We start from the raw sequence: 19,686 nt of genomic DNA, 5'->3' as shown, positions 1-19,686 counted from the left end.
AAATTACAGCTTGCAAAACTTTTAAATTACCTTCTTGTAAAAGTGGGCGGTGCCACGCCCATTGTCCAAAATCTTACTAAGTTTCTATTCTGCGTCATAACTTCAACCCATCTGCCAAGTTTCATCGCTTTAACCGCCTTTGGCAATGAATTATCGCATTTTTTCGGTTTTTCGAAATTTTCGATATCGAAAAAGTGGGCGTGGTTATAGTCCGATATCGTTCATTTTAAATAGCGATCTGAGATGAGTGCCCAGGAATCTACATACTAAATTTCATCAAGATACCTCAAAATTTACTCAAGTTATCGTGTTAACGGACGGACGGACGGACGGACGGACGGACATGGCTCAATCAAATTTTTTTTCGATCCTGATTATTTTGATATATGGAAGTCTATATCTATCTCGATTCCTTTATATATGTACAACCAACCGTTATCCAATCAAACTTAATATACTCTGTGAGCTCTGCTCAACTGAGTATAAAAAAATAAGAAATGTGGACTTGTAGCCAATTTATCAAGAAATTGCGGTGTCAGTTCATAAGGACCTCATTTGAGCAAGCAATTGACAAACGTGTATGTTTTGTACAAAATCTTCTGTCTCTATTCCCTTGCTTTGCATACTTCGATCCATGTTTCTTCCATCAAAACAATTTTAGGGAGCTCGAAAAACTTATTAAAACCCTTCTTTTCTATACTGATATTTCGTATTAAAATTTTTCCAAGGCATGGGGCTTATTTTTTTTTTTTTTTCTTTTTTATTTAAAATAACCATGAAAGTAATTTAGTCGTATTCGTTAATATGAAATCCATCAAAATTAGAAAAATTCATAACATTTTTCAATCTGGTAGCTTGTTTTTGGTGAAATTGTCATTGTCCCCGCAAAAGTCAAGTGGCTAACGTTACACTAAATGAAACTACCTCCATTTTTTGTATCATGATCATAGCCAACTAATTGGATTTTGCTTTTTCCCCATATCCATAACCTAAAAATATTTGAGTTGGAGAATTTACTAACTTTTTGTAGATTTTTTTTTTTTTTTTTTGATACGTTTTGACTGACGGGGACGGGAAGGTGGGAGCAGGCCTCTTTTCGCCAGATCTGGGTCTAGAGGTCTCTTTTCGCCTACCAGATCACTGTAGTGTTTACCAAGCGGAAATGCTGGCAATACACAAGGCTGTGAACCATCTTGGTTCTATGCCTAAGGATGGTAAACGGGTGTTTATTTTCTCAGACAGCCAGGCCGCATTAATGGCCCTGGACTCATTCGTCGACAACGCAAAGTCGGTCACTGAATGCCGCAGATGGCTCAGCACTTCAGTATCAGCCTTATATGGGTACCTGGGCACAGGGATATTGAAGGCAATTGCAGAGCAGACGAGCTGGCTAGGAGAGGCACCACCGACCATATCCTTCCGGGAAATGATTCGGTAGGCATACCCATGGCCACTTTCAGGCTTCGTGTGAGCACAAGCACTATAAGAATCGCAAATGGAGTATGGTCAGCCATATCATCGTGTGAGACATCCAGGCAAACCTGGCCCTCATATGACAAGGGGCGCACAGAAGCGCTTCTGTTTTTAAACAAATCAGTTCTATGGTCCCTGATAAGGGTTCTAACAGGGCATTGCTTAATAGAATGGGCGTAACAACCTTCGACTATTGTCGCAGCTGCAGATATACAGAAGAGGAAGAGAGTGTCCAGCACATTCTCTGTCATTGTCCAGAGCTTAGTAGGCGTAGGTTGGCCATCCTTGGTAAGCCTTTTCTACATGACCTCGCTGAGGTCTCTAGCTATGAAGTAAAGGCTCTAGCAAAATTTATAATTTCCACGAGGTGGTTAGACCCGCTTTAGGCAGGGTAGGGGTCCTCTTTGAGACCGTATAGGGTATTAGAATGGGCCCACTGGTGGCCTAAGTAGTGAGCTGTTACCATAGTGTCTAGCTCAGCCCTTGCAACCTAACCTAACCTAACCTACGTTTTCACTAAGACACTTATTTTTTGTGGTATATGTTTGCAATTTTTGCGTTTTCTTCATTTTTTTGAAAGTTTCACGACTTTTAGGTTAAGGCACCAATAACTGATGCCATTTGATATGGATAAGTAAAAATATTGTGACGAATATTAGTGACACTTAGTGATACTCAGTGATCTGATACTAAGTAAATAAAGCCACAACAACAATAAGGCAAGCTGCCACACTTGTATGTACGTAAACAAATTAATCATTATGTCTACACATATGACCATACAAGCAGCGGAGAAAACGCACAAGCAAATGCATATATTTGAGATACTCCCAAAAGTAGGCAATCATCGGTGGAAGTATCACTCACACATACACGCGCATATTGCTACGCGAGAAGCTATAATGTAGTTGTAGCTGATGAGTTTATAGCTGGTAAACAAGTAGTAAATTCTAGAAAATAGAAACGCCTAGGAGTATGCGAACGAGACATCACAGAGTATTGTTATGTGTGTAACATATCAAATTCTTAACAGAGGCACTCTCCCACTCTACCTCTGTTACAATGTATGTAGGTATACTAATATGTATAATATAGTTGTAAGCATTTTAAACTGAAATAAAGAATGATTCGTTAACAGAATTTCACTGCGTATACATATCAAGTATAAAAGGAGTTAAAGCTGAGTAATCAGTAATCAGTTGGATTTAAGCAAGCTATTGGTTGTGAAGTATCAGTGTTATTGTGAAGTACTTTAATAAAGGCCATTTTGCATTATTGAATATTACAGTTATTTATTCAACAGTTTAGCGATAAGAACGTTAGTAGAAGGTGTAAAATAAGCGGAATTGCACTAAATTCGTTACAATATGGTTATGACTATGGCGTTATGACTATGTCAAATTTGCCAGACCCTTGAGGCTCTGCATGCTGTTCGCAAGTAAAATTCCACTTTTCTTTTTCTAAGTGAGACAGTGGTGGCCAATAAATGTTGACGTTTTCTTACCTATCATCAAAAAGTATTGAGATATAAATAATGCTCTGGTAGACTGTAGCGGTATTTATTGACTACCGAATAACAAACATATCACCTGTACAGAAACAAGATGACGCAGAGAGTTAAATCTTTTTCGAAGGTGCTTAGTCCCTTGTTATGCAAAACGCAGCGTAAATGAGACACTTTTTCTCATGTGCAATCAACTTTTTATAAATCAAAAGCGTTCACGCATTTCAGTAACTAAGCTTATTTGTTATTTTGGTAATAATAAGAAGTGGTGAATGCGAAATGGTGTGACGCAGTTAAGGCTTGGTTTCCTCCAAAAGCGGTGCCGCTATGTTACGACCGCTAAAAAGCGACCGGTATACTCACCGTTTTCAAATGGCAGCGCTGTTTGGAAACTACGAAGAGTTGCGGCATACGACTCGCAAAATATAATTTTGCTTTTTATTTTTTTTTTATTTTTTTCTATAAACTAACGTACAAGAAAAAAATTTAATTTTTTATAAATATGTACATAATTTCCATTATTTGACAAAATTTTCACCACCTTGACAAAAGCGGTTGTAAAAAACGTAATATTGAATGCCCTGCCGCTATATTACGTTACGGTGAACTTCACCGTATTCTTAGTTTCCACATACACTTTTACACTGCAACATTTTTGACCACATACTTTACCGCTATGTAACGGCCGCTATATAGCACCGCTTTCGAGGAAACCAAGCCTTTACTAAGTGTCACGGCATTTTGGAAAATCAGGCCCTTATACTGTTTTTCATTTGATAATTTGGCTAAATTGTCCTTTAAAATTTGATTAGATGAATAGGGGCTCTCACAAATAAAATACATGAAAATAAATGTCAAATTCGGATTTGGATTGGGATATCAAATTTTCTAACAAAATTAGGGAGGCTCGAAATTCATTTCAGACCTATGGTCCCATGGACAATATTACTCAGTATGACCCATAGATTCAGGAACTGGATGTGCACCTGAAGAGTTTTTCCCCCATTTTTCCCATACAATTTGACCCGCCCTAATATATGTATATGTATTGGGTTTTTGAACTGTTTTAAAAATCTTAGCTTTTTACGATTTGCATTGCAGTTGTTGGTGTACTGAATAATTTGTATGCTTACCTGAAGCACGGTACGTCATCTTTCCCTACACAATAAAAACTGTGATAATATAAAACAAAATAACATTACAACAAAACTTCGAGACAATTGTGTTGAACCATGGCTCAACTATATGGTTGGCTCATCCCATCAGCTGATTTTTTTTTTTCATTTCACTGCGTTTGCCATCTCCTTTTGACAATCCCTACGTCAAAAGGAGATGGCAAACGCAAAATGCAACCAACACATTGATAATACTTTTTTACTGAACTGAACTTTCGGTTGTCATTTACGTCCCCCAACACAGGGTAACAAGCTTTCAATAAAATCTATAATTGTGGATATTTTGTAGAAGTAATGGCAAAAATCTATTGCGAATACACGAAAACTAACAAAACATCTGACTTTTGTTTTCACTTTTTGAATGACAGTCGATGCTTCAGTAAGCACGTATAAAATGAGAATTTCGATCATTTACAGTGACTAACTCAAGATAGTGAAAACGGCTCTTAGACCACGTTTACACATGCATCTACAGTAAATCCACAATGCTTTATCTGCGTTCTCATATATATCCCATCCAAAGCAATTAGATTATTGTCTGTCAGATCTCAGCTATCTTGTTTATGCTTTTTTTTGACATTTCTCTTTTTTGTTTGTGCTTCCGTTTAACATAAATTGCAAACGCCTTTCGGGCCAGCCATTCATTGAATTTTTTTTAATAGAAAGTTAAAGCATTACAAATCTTTTCCTAAACTTGCATTTATTTTTTTAACACTCAATTAATAAGTTTTCAAATAACGCTCATCTTTACATCGAAAAACTGATTGTTAAAACCATTCGAGAAATATTTTATCGAATCAAATCTATTTACACCGAAAAAAAAAACAAATTTGTTTTTCAGATTAATCGGTTAACAGTAGAAATTTAAAAAATATCAACAAAGAGGAAACTGAGCCTTGTGTCTAGTAAAGCCGGCAGATCCCGCGCTTTTTTATGGAACAATGTGATTTGTGACTTCAGAGCGATTTTTAGTGGTGACTGTGGCCGATCATTGTGCTTATTGAGAACTGATGTTTTCATCATTGGTAAGCATGATTGCAAACAGCACACAGAGGCCATCAGAGTCAGTCAGTCACTGTGATTCTTCGAATCTGTAGCTGCGCTGTCATAAAAAAAAAACTGGTATATAGATGTTCGCTTACTCAAGAGTCTACTGGGTGTAAAGGAAAAAATTTTTCGAAAAACTTTTAAAAATGCTCTTTCGCATCTAAAATCGTCGCAATCAATGATATAAATACTTGCACTACACTTCACCCTAATATATACACATTAGACTGGGTTGGCCCCCATACAAAAAAAAAAGTTGCTAATGTCCGCCCCTAAATTTGAAGATTATGTTGAGAGGGTTTCGGAAAAATTTTTTTTAATTTTTTTGATCCTTCGAAATACAGCCAAAATTTCGTTGTAACTTGGTTATTTGACGTCCGATTTTTTAAGTTGATTTGTCATTTTTTTGGCCTTGAGAAGCTTCACATTTCTGTTTAATGTCCTTTTAAGCTATGAAGTCGTTTTCACATGATTAGGTCAGCTAACAAAATTTTACCCCTTCCCCCTAATGTATGTTTTTTTCCTTACCAAACAAAAGTACTTAAAAATTCAAGAAAATGTTGGTTTGAAACCATATTACTAAAATAATAAACAAACTTTGAATATTTATTGCAATGTTATTTTACCTGATTCTTATTATACTTAGACCAGGGTTTGCATTGAAAAGTTAATAAAGATATGCCAAATATCATGAATAGGGGAAGTCAAAGTAAATAAGTGAGTCAGACCTGTTGTTTCGTATTTATAATAATAACACTATGCGACAAAATCAACTGTTTTCTGGGTATTGGACAAACCCCACTTTTTCGTAGAGATTGAGGCTTAAGTAAACAAAGTACTATCTCCGTTTTTCGAACTTAGCCTCCAAAAAATAGATATCGGCTTACGGAATTCGAAGTTCGAAATTCTACATTTTTTGAGAAATTTAGTATAACAGCTGTTATACGAGGTGAAAGGTCAGACTTTGACTTCTGAATACAGACTCTGACTTCTGAATACAGACTCTGACTGGCATGGAAAAGCCGAATGCGACAAAAGTGGGGCGAAATGTTCATCTTGCGATAAAATTTACGCCAAGTACTCAAATTGCCATTTGATTTATAAATAAAGCACTTTTTCGTGTTTGAAAGTATTTAATTAAATTTCCAATTTTCTTTTTCAACTAAAATTGCCAGAAATATTAATTTCGTGATTTTTAACGCAGCCAATTTACTTGCGTTTATTTAACAACACAGCTGATCGTCGATAAACAAATATCGATACAAAAAGTTACCGAATAACGAAATCGTTATAGTTATCGATTCGCAAATAAAGCGATGCCAAATGTCGGTAAAAAAAGTTAGTGAATTCCACTACTGGTCTGTGACTCGGATCATTGGCAAATGTGGTTGTTAAATGCGATTTATATTGTAATCCTCTATTACTGTTCAGTCACAAATAAAAGTGGGTGCTACTAAAAAGTCACAGTCACAAAATGTGTGAACTGCCAATTATTTCGGTTAATATTGCCTAGTGCCAGAGTCGAATTCGGATCGGCGATTGTGCTTTGTTAATCGGGATTAAAAGGTGGTGTTTATCAAAGCTACAAAAATATTTTACAAAAAACAGTGAGCACAAAAAACAAACGCAAATTGAACAAAGTGAAAAATAATGAACTATTCTGCAGAATGGCAAAACAAAAGAAAACAAATAAATTCAATAATATTATTAGTACCCCTCTATCTCTTCATCCCGATCGTCGATATCATCATAAAAGCTGTAAAAATAAAAATAAAAAACAAACACATATATCTATACAAAATTCATTTACATATTTACAAATTCGGATTTTAAGGGTTAAAAGATAGAAATTTTACTTATAGAAAATAAAATCAATAACCAAATTTAAGAAAAGGTTTAAAAAATAAATAAATAATAAATAAATAAATTTAAATAATTTAATACAAAAATAACATATATACACTAATTTATACATATACACATGCATTTAATTTTTTAAGCCATAGAAGGAGTTACTATTAAGGTGCATGCACACAAAGCAATACTTAAAACTACTGCTTTGCATTTTGGACACAAAAAAAAGGACAGAAGACAACATCAACTACATAACGAGAAGGAGTAATTTTCAGATTTCTCATTTGCACACTTGCTCTAGAAATTATAAACAAACAAATACTACACATAAAGATTCACCTACCTGCCACTTGTGATGTCAACACATTCCTTCCAACGCGCCTCCTGCTCTTGACGTCCAGACAAAGCCGTTGCATATTGTAATTGACGTTTACGGAATTGTTCCGATAGGAAAACTATAGAGAAAGCGTGAATACGCCACATCATATAATTGGCAATTACACGATTTGGTGTACGCTCTAACAATGGACCTAAAGCATCGAAGAAACTAGGCACTGATAGATTGACAGGTTCATCTTCTGTTACTTGGATTTTGGAAGGCAATAAAGCGTTTGTATACTCCAGCCATTGCACATAGGGATAGGTTTCTTGTAATTGTTTTATGGTGCGTAAATTATAGAGATCATTGGTGTTGCGACGTTTTTCAGCAGGCCAGGAGATCTAAAGAGAATGTATGTATGTATGTAGATAATGTTTGATTGAGATTTGTATCAATTAACAGTCAGATGTCAAGCTTACATTAGCCAATGCGATTTCGAAATCAATCGATTCACGTAGCTCCTTCTTTGCACGTTCCTTATCAGCACCGAACAGCACAGCAATATCGACCATGTAATCGTAGTAGGAACTCACTAGCGTCTCATTGAAGCCCTTTACGAGATATTCGCGACTTAAGCCAATAGATGATTGATCGTACTGAAATTAACATAAATTAAATTAAAACATTAAAGGGACTGTAGGGGAATTCACTAATTTGTTTAACAATATTCGGCATCGTTATCGAAACTAGTCATTTCTTAATACTAGTAATGAAAAAATTCCATCCGCCGAATCAGGTGATAGACGAGGACAATATGAGACATTGTGTACGTTCCCTCTCCCACCCAACCACTCTGAAAGGATGAACGTCACCGTAATAAAATAAACCACTACCTCCCTGATCTATTTAGTTTCTTCGCCTCGCGAAACGTGACAACGGCACCAACCAAATTATCGGCGACCTTATTTACAACTTACACAAAATAAATGTCAACCATATTGGACATCCACGTCGATGGCATTACGCTACCGACTGTCTCACATCGCAAAATATTGGGTGTGACGTTCGATCAGGATCTACATTTTGGCGAGTATGCATCCGCAATTGTACCTAAAACCCAGAGCCATACTAAAATCCTCAAATCTCTTGCGGGCAGCACTTGGGGTAAAGATATAGGGACGCTCATCACCTCTTACAAAGCAATTAGATGGCCAATTGCATGCTAAGCTTACCCGATATGGTCGCTGAGCTTAAAGGTTACTCACTGGTAGAAACTACAGGCCTGTTGATTTCTTATGTCCCCAGAACACCATTTACAGGGTGAGGCGAGAATACTCTCAAAAGGGAGAGGAATAAATTGCTGAACAAATAATTTCCGCTGAAGACCCTGAAACCTGGGAATCCCAACAGTCATCTGATTGAAGAGGCCCCTCCGCCCAGCTTGCAAAAGAGCTGCGCATAGAGTGGGGAGTCTGAGTATAAGAATGGCAAACACAGGTGGTTCAAAGCTATTCGGAAGGAAGCTGTTTTCATTAGCATCGGATTCTATGTTAGTGTTGTTGTTGTAGCGATGAGGACACTCCCCGAAGGGAAAGTTTTGGGGGGTGCACTCGATGTTGATGATCCTTAGCCGGATATAAGTAGATCCGGTACGTTCCGGTAACAAGCAGCTTTGAGGCACTAGACCGTCCTTCTCGGACACGATTTAATATGGCTACATTCAACCTTTTTGGCCATGATTGTCGATCATGAGTCCCTTAAGTAATCATTCAAAAAAAAAAAAGTGTATCAATAAATCAACCCACTTACATCAATAATTCGTGCAACGCTGTTCTTCAAATCCACACTTATTGAGAAATCAATAATGTAATCCATGCTGAAACCTAATTTACGGAACTTTTTCACAGTATCCTGCCAATTCCAGCTATTGTCCGTATTCCAAGCATCACCCTTAATTACTGGCCAACCACCAAGTGATTCGGCAATATTTGCAATGGGCGTGGCATCCAATTCTTCAATCAATGCTGAACGCGTGTTTAGAAAAAATTAAGAAATTAGGAACATAGAACCCATAAATGTGTGATCCACTTACTTTTATTCATGCACGACTTATACAGCGCATTCGGCAATTGGAAATGTTTGTGTTCCGTTTTTGGGCGCTCCTCAACAATTATTTCTTTTAATTGCTCATGCAATTTATCCGATATCAATGAGAATGTATTTACCGAATCCTTATCATCCGGTATTAGCATCTCGTCAATATAAGTACCACAAACAAAATCGTAGAAATTATCACATGGTTCAACGTCTGGCTTCATTTTACTCAGCACCGATGAGGCGGTGTGTATGCATTCGGCTGTGAGACAAACATCTTCTTTCGTTGGCTTTTGTGGTGGTATAAAAACTTCATTTTCTGAGGGTCTTGTAGGACCTTGAAGCGCTTCTGGTGGGCTAGCGGGTGTTTTGAGCTCTAATGAAGAAGAACAAGAATACATAAACTTATACACATTTTTCTGAGCCTAGTCCTATAATCGTTAGTTCATATCCTTCAAGTTCCGTACTAACCTTCGGTTAAACGATTTGAAAGTATAACAGAGACTAATCCAATGACTAGACCAACTACAGCAATCAATGCAAAAATACTGATCAGCACCAGACAACGTTCTAGCGTGGTACGTCTACGCCACCAATTGGGATTTCTAGAAAGATAATAAAATAATTAAGTCGGTAATTTTAGATTTTTAAAAATCACTAAACGAGATAATTATGTTTAATATAAACGATACAAAAATATTGGGCAAAACGAACAAGTGCGCATAATTCAATTGTATTAGTTAACTCGTAAGCTGAAGAAGACATAGCTACAGAAATGGAAATAAGTGGGGGAAATCACTAACTTTTTACCATGCAATTTGTCGAGATTTTAACTAACATTTATTGGCTTATGATAACGTTTGTGCTGGAAGAATAATAGAATTTCCACCCAATACCGTTCACCATCTTAAAATTATCTTCTATGGGTTAAGCGGGAGTCATTGGTGCCGTATGTCGTATTGCTGTCGTCGTATCCCTAACGTAATCAGCTGTTTATCTTTACGACGGTAAACCAAAAACCAATTGGTTGGCTACGATTCGGTTACAACCTTAGCGGCACCAATAATCGATTGCATTGATTCCCATAAGGTTGGTCGAATCAGCTGTTATAATGTTACCGATAAAGCACCAATGTCTGCAGCTTTAGCGACAACAGTTGATCAAAGTTTAACGTATACCGATAAAAGTGGTTACAAGCCAACCTAATATAAACGCACGCAAGTCATTTTCTGTCAAAAATGTCTCATGCACTTACAATTTCTATGAGAGCAACCCATGGTGGAATCACCAGGTGAAGTAAATAAAAAGAGATAGAAGATGTACGCTATCTGAAACGGTAGGGATGTATTTGCAACGGTCAGAAGAGGGTAAAATGTTTACCCGATTTGGAAAAGTAGGAGTAGAAAAACAAATGCCTTGCTACGAAAGCCATTACAGACTGTTTTTTTTTTTTCAGTATATCAGTGCAACCTAAGCCAATACAAAAGGGATACACAGGACCAGTGCGAGCTTATATTACTTTAGGCATCGAAAAAAATTAAAAACTTAAACTGCGATGAGTAGTAAAATTCAATAATGCGTCTAAAGTAAACTGACCTCAACTTCAACTGCAGTTGAAGCTTTTAAATAGGACATAAGTGGGAGAGGTGTTATCCATTATATAGTTCATCTGTGGGAACTTTGCGCACTTAAATGGGTTTCGGGTTTGACGAAAAGTTTTACAGTCACACTTGGAAGTGATCGTAATACTTTTAAATGTGTTTCGATCTCTAAAAATCCATTGTTCTTTCCATCTGCTCTGTTGATTGGACATTGAAAGTCGGAAGTAAAACATATGACCTTCTAATATATCAAACAAACTTGATCAGAAGATCTCCCATAAGCTCTTGACAGTTAATTCATGATATATTACTAATGTTCCAAGTTATTATTTACTAAAATATGTCAGGGGATATAATAGGAGTCGGCCTAGATCGAGCCGGGTTCATATATTCTAAATTACAATCCATAACTGTAACATTCCTCTTATCTTAGTGGTCTAATTTTTAGGCCAAAACAACAATAGTGAGTAACAATTTTTTGTAGCTGTATTTAGAAATCCATTGTTTTAACGAACTCTTTACATAAATAAGGTGTAATACGACAGTTTTGGTGTTCTTGCACATTTCTCGAGTTTTCAGTAGCGGTGCACAGGCGAAAATCCTTGTTGGATATGACGCGAATTCAAATAGTTTGTTTTAACAAAGACCTGTTTCAATTGTTTTTTGGAACAAATTAAACATATGTACTTATATAATGGAAACATCAATAATATGAACGCAATAGTTAAGCACGACCTTACTTATGGAAGCCCACACCAAATATTAATCTCTGTAATTAAGTCCGGTAAAGGTCCATCGATATTCACCTACTAGTGGAAAAAGTACTAAAACTACCATATTTTACTCCTGAAAAATGCAAAAAAACAACACTTTTTCGGGGACAACATTGGTGAAAAATTTTCAGATAGCCGAATGACCATAGTGTACCTATACAAGTGTGTTCACTAAGCGATAAACGTCAAAACTACAAACAGCCTCGCTCACCTGATGGAAATCTCAGGTCTAGAGTCGCATTTTTGGTCTCAACGACAACATTTTTGACTACCAATTGTATCGACTTTTTCAATTTTTCAATCATTCGGCGCACTCGGTAATGGTATCCATTTTGAATTCGCTGTCATTCCGAATCCAGCGAGTGCCTGTCAGAATGCTTGACAGATAAGTCAACACACTTGTACTTGTACACTATGCGAATGACAGAACAAAGACGAATTCAGAGCGAGACAACTGACGGCATTGTAAATTTTACCAAGTAGCGCAACTAACAGCTGATCGGTGAAAATTCGCACATTCACACGCACAGTTCTCGACTCAGTTTCAAAAAAAATTTTAGATTATTTAATTCAAATTTTAAAGTGAGATAATCTTTGCCAATTAATGTATACAGAATATATATGGCGTGTTTGCTGTTATTAAAACAATAGTTTTATTTATATTAAAGCTTTTATCATTTTTTTTTTAACTTTGAAAAAACTCCGAATACCATTCCTTCATTATATGACATTCGACTGCCTAGTCCACTGCCTTCCACTCTATTCGCAACATAACCTCTACTTAAGCTGCCAAACTATATAGTAAACAATGATTGACGGCTTACTTCACCTGGTTATTCCAACATGGAGCAACCCAAATTGAATTTGCTGCGTGAAAACCACTCGATTTCCAATTTTTGTTCTGTGTGACATTTAGATTTGACGTTTGCACACATGCTTTACATTGTCGCAACGCATGCTTATTTGGGTTAGGGCAAAAAATGCCGGTTGCGTGCGCTAAAAAAACGCAGTGCGGTTTTATTAGGTTGGCTTATTACTGAGTGCCAAAATCGTTATGGCTAGCGTTTCGCCAAAATATCGATCACGAAGATCGTAAAAATGTTTGTAAATTCCATTATTAAAGGAGAGTTCAGTTACTTTTAACGATACCATTTTTCAAGCTCTGACATCTGTAAGTTTTTTAACGACTTTCGCCATCTAATCTATAAATGTAACGTTATCGTTTTTCAATACCATATTTTTAACGATAATTTTTGGTGGAAAGCCACGCAAAAAGCAACCTACCTCAAAAAATTAGAGGGGGTATGCAGACTATCAATGCTTGGCATTACGGGAGCCCTGAAAACAACCCCGACAGCTGCACTGTATGCCATTCTGCACATTCCACCTGTAGACCTGGTAGCAAAGAACATAGCGTTAACAACTTCAACCAGGCTCGGTGCCTCGGGGCAGTGCCGAGCATACGGCCATAATAGTATAGCGTCATCAATCACAAGACGATCAGACCACCTGATTCCCTATATGCGCTTCGAGGGCGATCTTAAGCCCACAATAGAGGTGCACGGTTGGCGCAAGGGTGCTCAAATGGCGGGCGAGGCGATACATGTGTATACAGATGATTCCAAAGTAGTGGAAGGAGTAGGGTCTGCGGTATACTGTGCTGATCCGGAAATAAACAGATCCTACTGGCTGCCGGATTACTGTAGCGTTTTCCAAGCGGAAATAGTATCCGTAACCAAAGCAGTAGAAACCCTAGAAGAAAATAGCCCAAGCGGCAATCGTGTTAACTTTTATATTGACAGTCAAGCAACAATTAAAGCAATAATCTCGCATTGCACAGCATCTAAATGCGTGTTGGATTATAAGCAGTCCCTGAAGAGAATCGGGACCGGGAGAAGCATACATCTATATTGGGTCCCAAGGCATATGGGAATAGATGGAAATGAAAAAGCGGATGAACTAGCTAAAAAGGGCGCATCCCTTGAAGCTTGCTCCGTAGACGTCCCAATTAGACTGGGCGAAATTAAGCGAAGGCGAGAGGTGCACATGATCCACCAAGGCGGAAAGGCGTGGGTTCAAGCGCGGGGCTGTAAAGTGTCGAAGACTATGTGCAGGTCTTACAACCTTAGACTAACAAAGTTGCTTCTATCATTAAAAAGAGAGGACTGTAGTCTCATAACGGGTATTCTGACTGGACACTGCCTTCTGGCGTCACATGTCTTTGAATTAGGCTTGGTCAGTGATAGCAGATGTAGGAAGTGCGGGCTGGAGGAGGAAACGATCGAGCACGTTCTGTGCTCTTGCCCTGCGCTTGCCAGGCTAAGACTCCAGCTTTAGGAGTGATACAGCTATTAGATCTAGAAGCAGCAAGTGGCTTAAATCCTAGGAAACTTCTAGTATTTGCCAAGAGGACGGAGTTATTTTATAACATAGGTCCTAGTTTTTGATAGGGTTTTTCAGTTTGGTCATTAAAACAAATTTCTGGTAACACTACGGACTTATTCAGTCTATGTGAGGTCCTCATGGACCGGCCAGTTCAACCTAACCTAACCTAAGTCACTTGACTTATACAAATTTATAGTTAATAAAATTGTCATCTCGTGAACCAAAGTAGAATTGATGCAATTAATAGCGCAGTCGTTATCGTATGTAAAAAATTTTTAGCTAAAATGTCGACGAATAGTATCGTTAAAATTCAGCGAATTCCACTACTAATTATAACTAAAATTGCATCGACAAAAATATTTAACTAAAAACGAAATGTATGATTTTAATAATCGGGGATTGCCCATATTGCTTTTTCAAATGTATGAAAACATTTATTTGAAGCAATTTTTTAATTTTATAATTTATTTAATAATTTGGGAAAAATTTAAACAACGTGACATCAGGACGGACAAGGCGACAGCTGTTTCGATTATACCTTGTAAATCTCTTCAAAGCCTTTTCTCCCGGGAGTGGGAGTCGAACTTGCACTCCTACGATAGTTGAAATGGTTGTAAACGCATTCAGCTACGTCATGCCTGTTGTAAAGTTCTTCCCAATTGCCTTCTTTTTGCATATTTTAATCTTTTACACATTGCATACTTCGTATGCAATTATGTGTTAAAGCTATGCTTGGTACGGCGGTTTTCAAAGAAACTTTGGTTTTTGTTGCTGTTTTCGTTCTATTTATAGAACTACAACGAATTAACCAAGTTTGTCTGTTTGTATGATTTTAATAATCGGGGATTGCCCATATTGCTTTTTCAAATGTATGAAAACATTTATTTGAAGCAATTTTTTAATTTTATAATTTATTTAATAATTTGGGAAAAATTTAAACAACGTGACATCAGGACGGACAAGGCGACAGCTGTTTCGATTATACCTTGTAAATCTCTTCAAAGCCTTTTCTCCCGGGAGTGGGAGTCGAACTCGCACTCCTACGATAGTTGAAATGGTTGTAAACGCTTTACAACAGGCATGACGTAGCTGAATGCGTTTACAACCATTTCAACTATCGTAGGAGTGCGAGTTCGACTCTCACTCCCGGGAGAAAAGGCTTTGAAGAGATTTACAAGGTATAATCGAAACAGCTGTCGCCTTGTCCGTCCTGATGTCACGTTGTTTAAATTTTTCCCAAATTATTAAATAAATTATAAAACGAAATAGATAAAATAATCGTTTAGCTTATCTACCTATAGCGATTGTCGTTATAAATGTTAGTAAACTAAATTTTTATATTTATAAAAAAATGTTGATAAACAAATCAAAAACAGTAAATATTGGCTTCAATTCATATAAATAAAAAATGTTGACAATTTGAACAGACATAATTTGTTGCTTTACAGATGAGCCAACCATATAGTTGAACCATGCTTCAATTAGAGCAAAATTCCATTTGTCAACAAAAAAATAATAATAATAATAAACAACAGCAGAGAAAGATAAAAATAAAAGAAGAGGAAAAAAGTTGTCTGCAATGCTGGTTTATCTGCTTTCTGATAGCAAAAATTCAAGTTCAACTATTATGCGTGCCGATTTTTTATTTATTTTGTTTACGAAATCCAAAAGCAAAACACATTTTTTATTGGATTACGTACTTAATGTGCAGAAGAGCGAGATTTATTTTTATTGATGTATGTTGACATGTGTATCTAAGAGAGTAGGAAGTAAAAACATTCACGTGCGGATATTTAATTTATACATTGGCAAATCAACTGTAGCTGTGACAGCAAAACTGCTGGAGATTGTAAATTTGAAGAGAGAAAGTGTTAAACTACGCCAAGTGCATATTTACTTAGACAATGCCTCTTGTGAATTCATGTCGGACCACTGATGGCACACGAAAACCACTTTTCATTCAATTTTCTTCGAAGTTTTCAGTGTTCACATCGAGGAGGTAAATACATTTTCTGTAAGATTTTCAGGAGAATACTAACACAATCAGCGTCAGTCACCATAAGGCCGCCGCTACAACTTTTGATGTATTTGGTTCCCGAGTTCTCCAAAGGTGGTACTGGAATCCAATCATTTGGCTAATCGCTACGTGGCAGCGATAAAGTTACGACTAACGCTTACATCGAAAAATGGCGCACTGTACTCCAATTGGTTCCGGCGAGTCTTTGCAGGCAGCAACTGCGAAAAGTACTCGACATCTGGCACAAGATTGTGTCAACATGGCGTGTCGTCTTAGCAAACTCGATGTATTCTTGTCCAGCAGCAGAATACAAGGGTTACCAGAATCCCAAGCCTCTACTATTAGCCACATTCGAAAATACCTGTTCGAGCCAATGGATCTGCATGACAGTTGTAAAGGATAGCCCAACCAAGGATTTTCTGCAAACCTAATTTCAACCTCGCTTGCCCGTCACGAGTACTGTTTATTTTGTAGGAGACTGGGGCAGGGCTAGTACCTTAATTGCACTATTCTCCGCAACGTTCTATACTTGCAGCCGTAAAGACCTATTAGAGGGAATAGTGCCTGACGCATGGAAAATATCAACAATAGTGCCAATAAAGAAGGTAAAAAATTCATTAAAGGCAGAAGATCTGAGACCGATCAACACGTTGCCGAATATCGAAAAAATTCTAGAAACAGTAGTAAAAGATCAGCTCATAAGTTACTTGGAAATAAATAAAATACTAATTATTAAATAAATAAATACAATACGGTTTCAGAGAAGGCCACTCTTGTGAAACGGCTTTAAATTATGTAATATTGAGTTGGAAAGAAGAACTAAATCAAAAGAAAAGTATACTTGCGGTTTTTATCGACTTGAAGAGAGCATTTGAAACTATAGACAGAAATATAATGATTAAAAAATTAGAAAAAATTGGAATTAGGGGCAACGAGCTGCAGTGGTTTCAGAGCTTTTTAGGTAACCGAAGACAAAAAACAGCCATTGAGTCGGTTGTCTCGGAAGAGGTATTGACAGGAATTGGATTGCCACAAGGATCGGTTTTGGCACCGGTCCTATTTAACATATATATAAATGATATATCTTCGGCGCTAAAACATAGTAAAATAAGGCTGTTTGCGGATGGCGCACTGCTCGAAGTAAGTGAACTTGATATCATGTTAGCTAGGAGCAAAATGCAGGAAGACTTGAACACCCTATACAGGTGGCTTTGTAACAATAAGCTTAAACTTAATGTTAATAAAACCCATTTTATGGTCATATCTAGAGCGATGAATAAGGAATCTTGTAATATCGAGCTAAAAATAATGAACTCAAACATTAACGAAGTTAAAACTTTCAAGTACTTAGGGGTTCAGATTGATAATAAATTAAAATTTAATGATCATATTGATTATATAGTTGCCAAAATAGGCAAGAAAATTGGTTTTTGGAAAAGGTCATGAAAATTTATCAGTAGAAAATACAAACTGAAAGTGTATAAATCCATCATAGAGCCGCATGTCATATATTGTCCTACGATATTCTTTATGGCCAATGTAACTCAGGTAGATAAGCTACAAGTTATGCAAAATAAAGCTATGAGATTTATATTAAACATGAGGTATGATACTCCCATTAATAACATGATAGAAGCACTAAACTGGTTGAGTATAAAACAGCTCATATTCTACCACAGTATGAAATTTGTATTTAATATTAAGCACGGTAAATTACCAACATACCTCAGCGAAAAGCTTAGATATGTAAATGATGCACATTCATACGTAATCAGAGAAAACAATAATTTTAGATTACCTCTTTTCAAAACAGAAGTGGACAAACAAAATATATTTTATAAGGGCCTGAAATATTTCAATGAACTTCCTAATCACATAAAAAGTAGTAATAACTTCAATACCTTTAAAAAAAGTTTATTGGAGCATTGTAAAATCCTTCCAATAAGATAAAGTTGTTTTTCTTTTATTTTTTACATGACATACCGATACTGGAGCGCGAAAAGGGAATGGTAATACTGATAGCAGCAAAATACAATGCACCCGGCCCTATGGAAAAGAAAATCAGTCGCCACCTGTAACTCCAGACAGTTCCAACAACAAATTTCGCTGGAATTCGGTATTTTCAGCCTATATTTACTGTTGCTGATCGGGATCACTCGCATTCCGACAGCATTAATATAACAATAAAATTATATGATGTGTAACCAAAATAAGGTCAAACAAAAGTTGGAGCAGGGGGATTGGAAACACGTCCTTTTCAACCTCCCAATATATTTTGAGATGTGCTGATCGGAATCTTCATGCGTTCCGACAGCGTCTTTACTAAACAAAGTTGAGGGGTGATTGGGTACACTTCAATTTCCAACATCCAAAGACATGTTTAGCTGTGTTGATCGGAGACCAATACATTCCGACAGCTTAAAATACAAATATAATTGAAAAATATAAGTTCCAAATTTTGTTGCCTTAAGCTGGGAGCCCTGGAGGATTGGAAACGCGTCCTTTCCAACCTTCCTTAAATGACTGGCTCCCAGACTCGTCCGTTTGTTACGCCAGTAAATATGCTGATCGGAATCACATGGAATTCCAACAGCATATTCAATAGAAATAAATGATATAATAATGAATTGTACTTAGTAGTTTAAGTTTTAGGCCTAAACAGCCGTAATAATAAATAAATTAAAATTTAATTAAAATAACTCTTCAATATCATCGGGGAGTCTCCTTATCGCTACAAGAAGGAGATACAATTTTTCAAAACCTAGTTCACGTTGACAGAGCTTAGCGATTTGCTAGCCGCCTAGCAATCTAATAACAGCACATCTGCCTCGTACTCATGAGCGGCGACCTCCGCCTGAAATACGAGACCAGTTGTCCTTAGAAAATAATCAGCAGGACAATCAGGTATATTCAAACCACTGTACCATCCTTCGTGTGATGCTTCTTACCGGAACGTACCGGATCTATATCCCACAAAGGAGTATCAGCATCGATAACGCTCCCCAAAAACCTTCGGGGAGTGTCTTTATCGCTACAGTAAGAAGGAGGTCCTGAAGGAGGTCGTTCACAACCAGAAAGAGTAACCTCTGCGGCCTACCGCGCCACTTCTCTGCCACTCAGCAGTTTGCTAAGGAAGTCTGCCAAAAACGATAGTAATGGAAGTGTTAGGTAGGGCTCTTTAACAGCCGCTGGCAGCACATTGCTTAAAGTTCCTACGATGACAAGAAGGGCATCCAGCACTAATTCTATGCTCTCGAGTGACTCCTCAAACAGTATGAATTATTTTTCTTATTTTAATGTTGCTGCTCAGGTTATTTTTACAAGGTCGCCATTTTAAACAAATATTTTGCTAAAAATTACTTAACGTCGTTTTTCAATAAAAAAAATAATAATTTTAAGTAGGGCTACCATCCAACCTTATCAAATTTACTTAAAAGATATTTT

At 37.0% G+C, this 19,686-nt stretch overlaps 1 protein-coding gene across 15 annotated transcripts in view; it reads right to left on the bottom strand.

Annotated features, from left to right (window-relative positions):
* Positions 1-19,686, bottom strand: part of Nep2 (Neprilysin 2) — a 171,457-nt gene that overhangs the window by 15,860 nt on the left and 135,911 nt on the right. For 13 of the 15 annotated variants that reach the window (XM_067791927.1, XM_067791942.1, XM_067791925.1 and 10 more), the window contains 6 exons: positions 9,938-10,071; positions 9,465-9,842; positions 9,182-9,396; positions 7,852-8,028; positions 7,397-7,773; positions 6,914-6,955 (listed from right to left, as the gene is read on the bottom strand). In XM_067791927.1, the coding sequence (XP_067648028.1) occupies positions 6,914-6,955; positions 7,397-7,773; positions 7,852-8,028; positions 9,182-9,396; positions 9,465-9,842; positions 9,938-10,071 (1,323 nt within the window). The remainder of the gene's footprint in view (positions 1-6,913; positions 6,956-7,396; positions 7,774-7,851; positions 8,029-9,181; positions 9,397-9,464; positions 9,843-9,937; positions 10,072-19,686) is intronic. The other 2 variants (XM_067791913.1, XM_067791922.1) reach the window with 1 other exon arrangement.

The sequence above is a fragment of the Eurosta solidaginis genome, chromosome 1 (assembly GCF_040869045.1).
Source record: "Eurosta solidaginis isolate ZX-2024a chromosome 1, ASM4086904v1, whole genome shotgun sequence".
Classification (NCBI taxonomy): domain Eukaryota; kingdom Metazoa; phylum Arthropoda; class Insecta; order Diptera; family Tephritidae; genus Eurosta; species Eurosta solidaginis.
The sequence above is the reverse complement of the archived record's forward strand: the minus strand, read 5'-3'. Positions and strand labels throughout refer to the sequence as shown.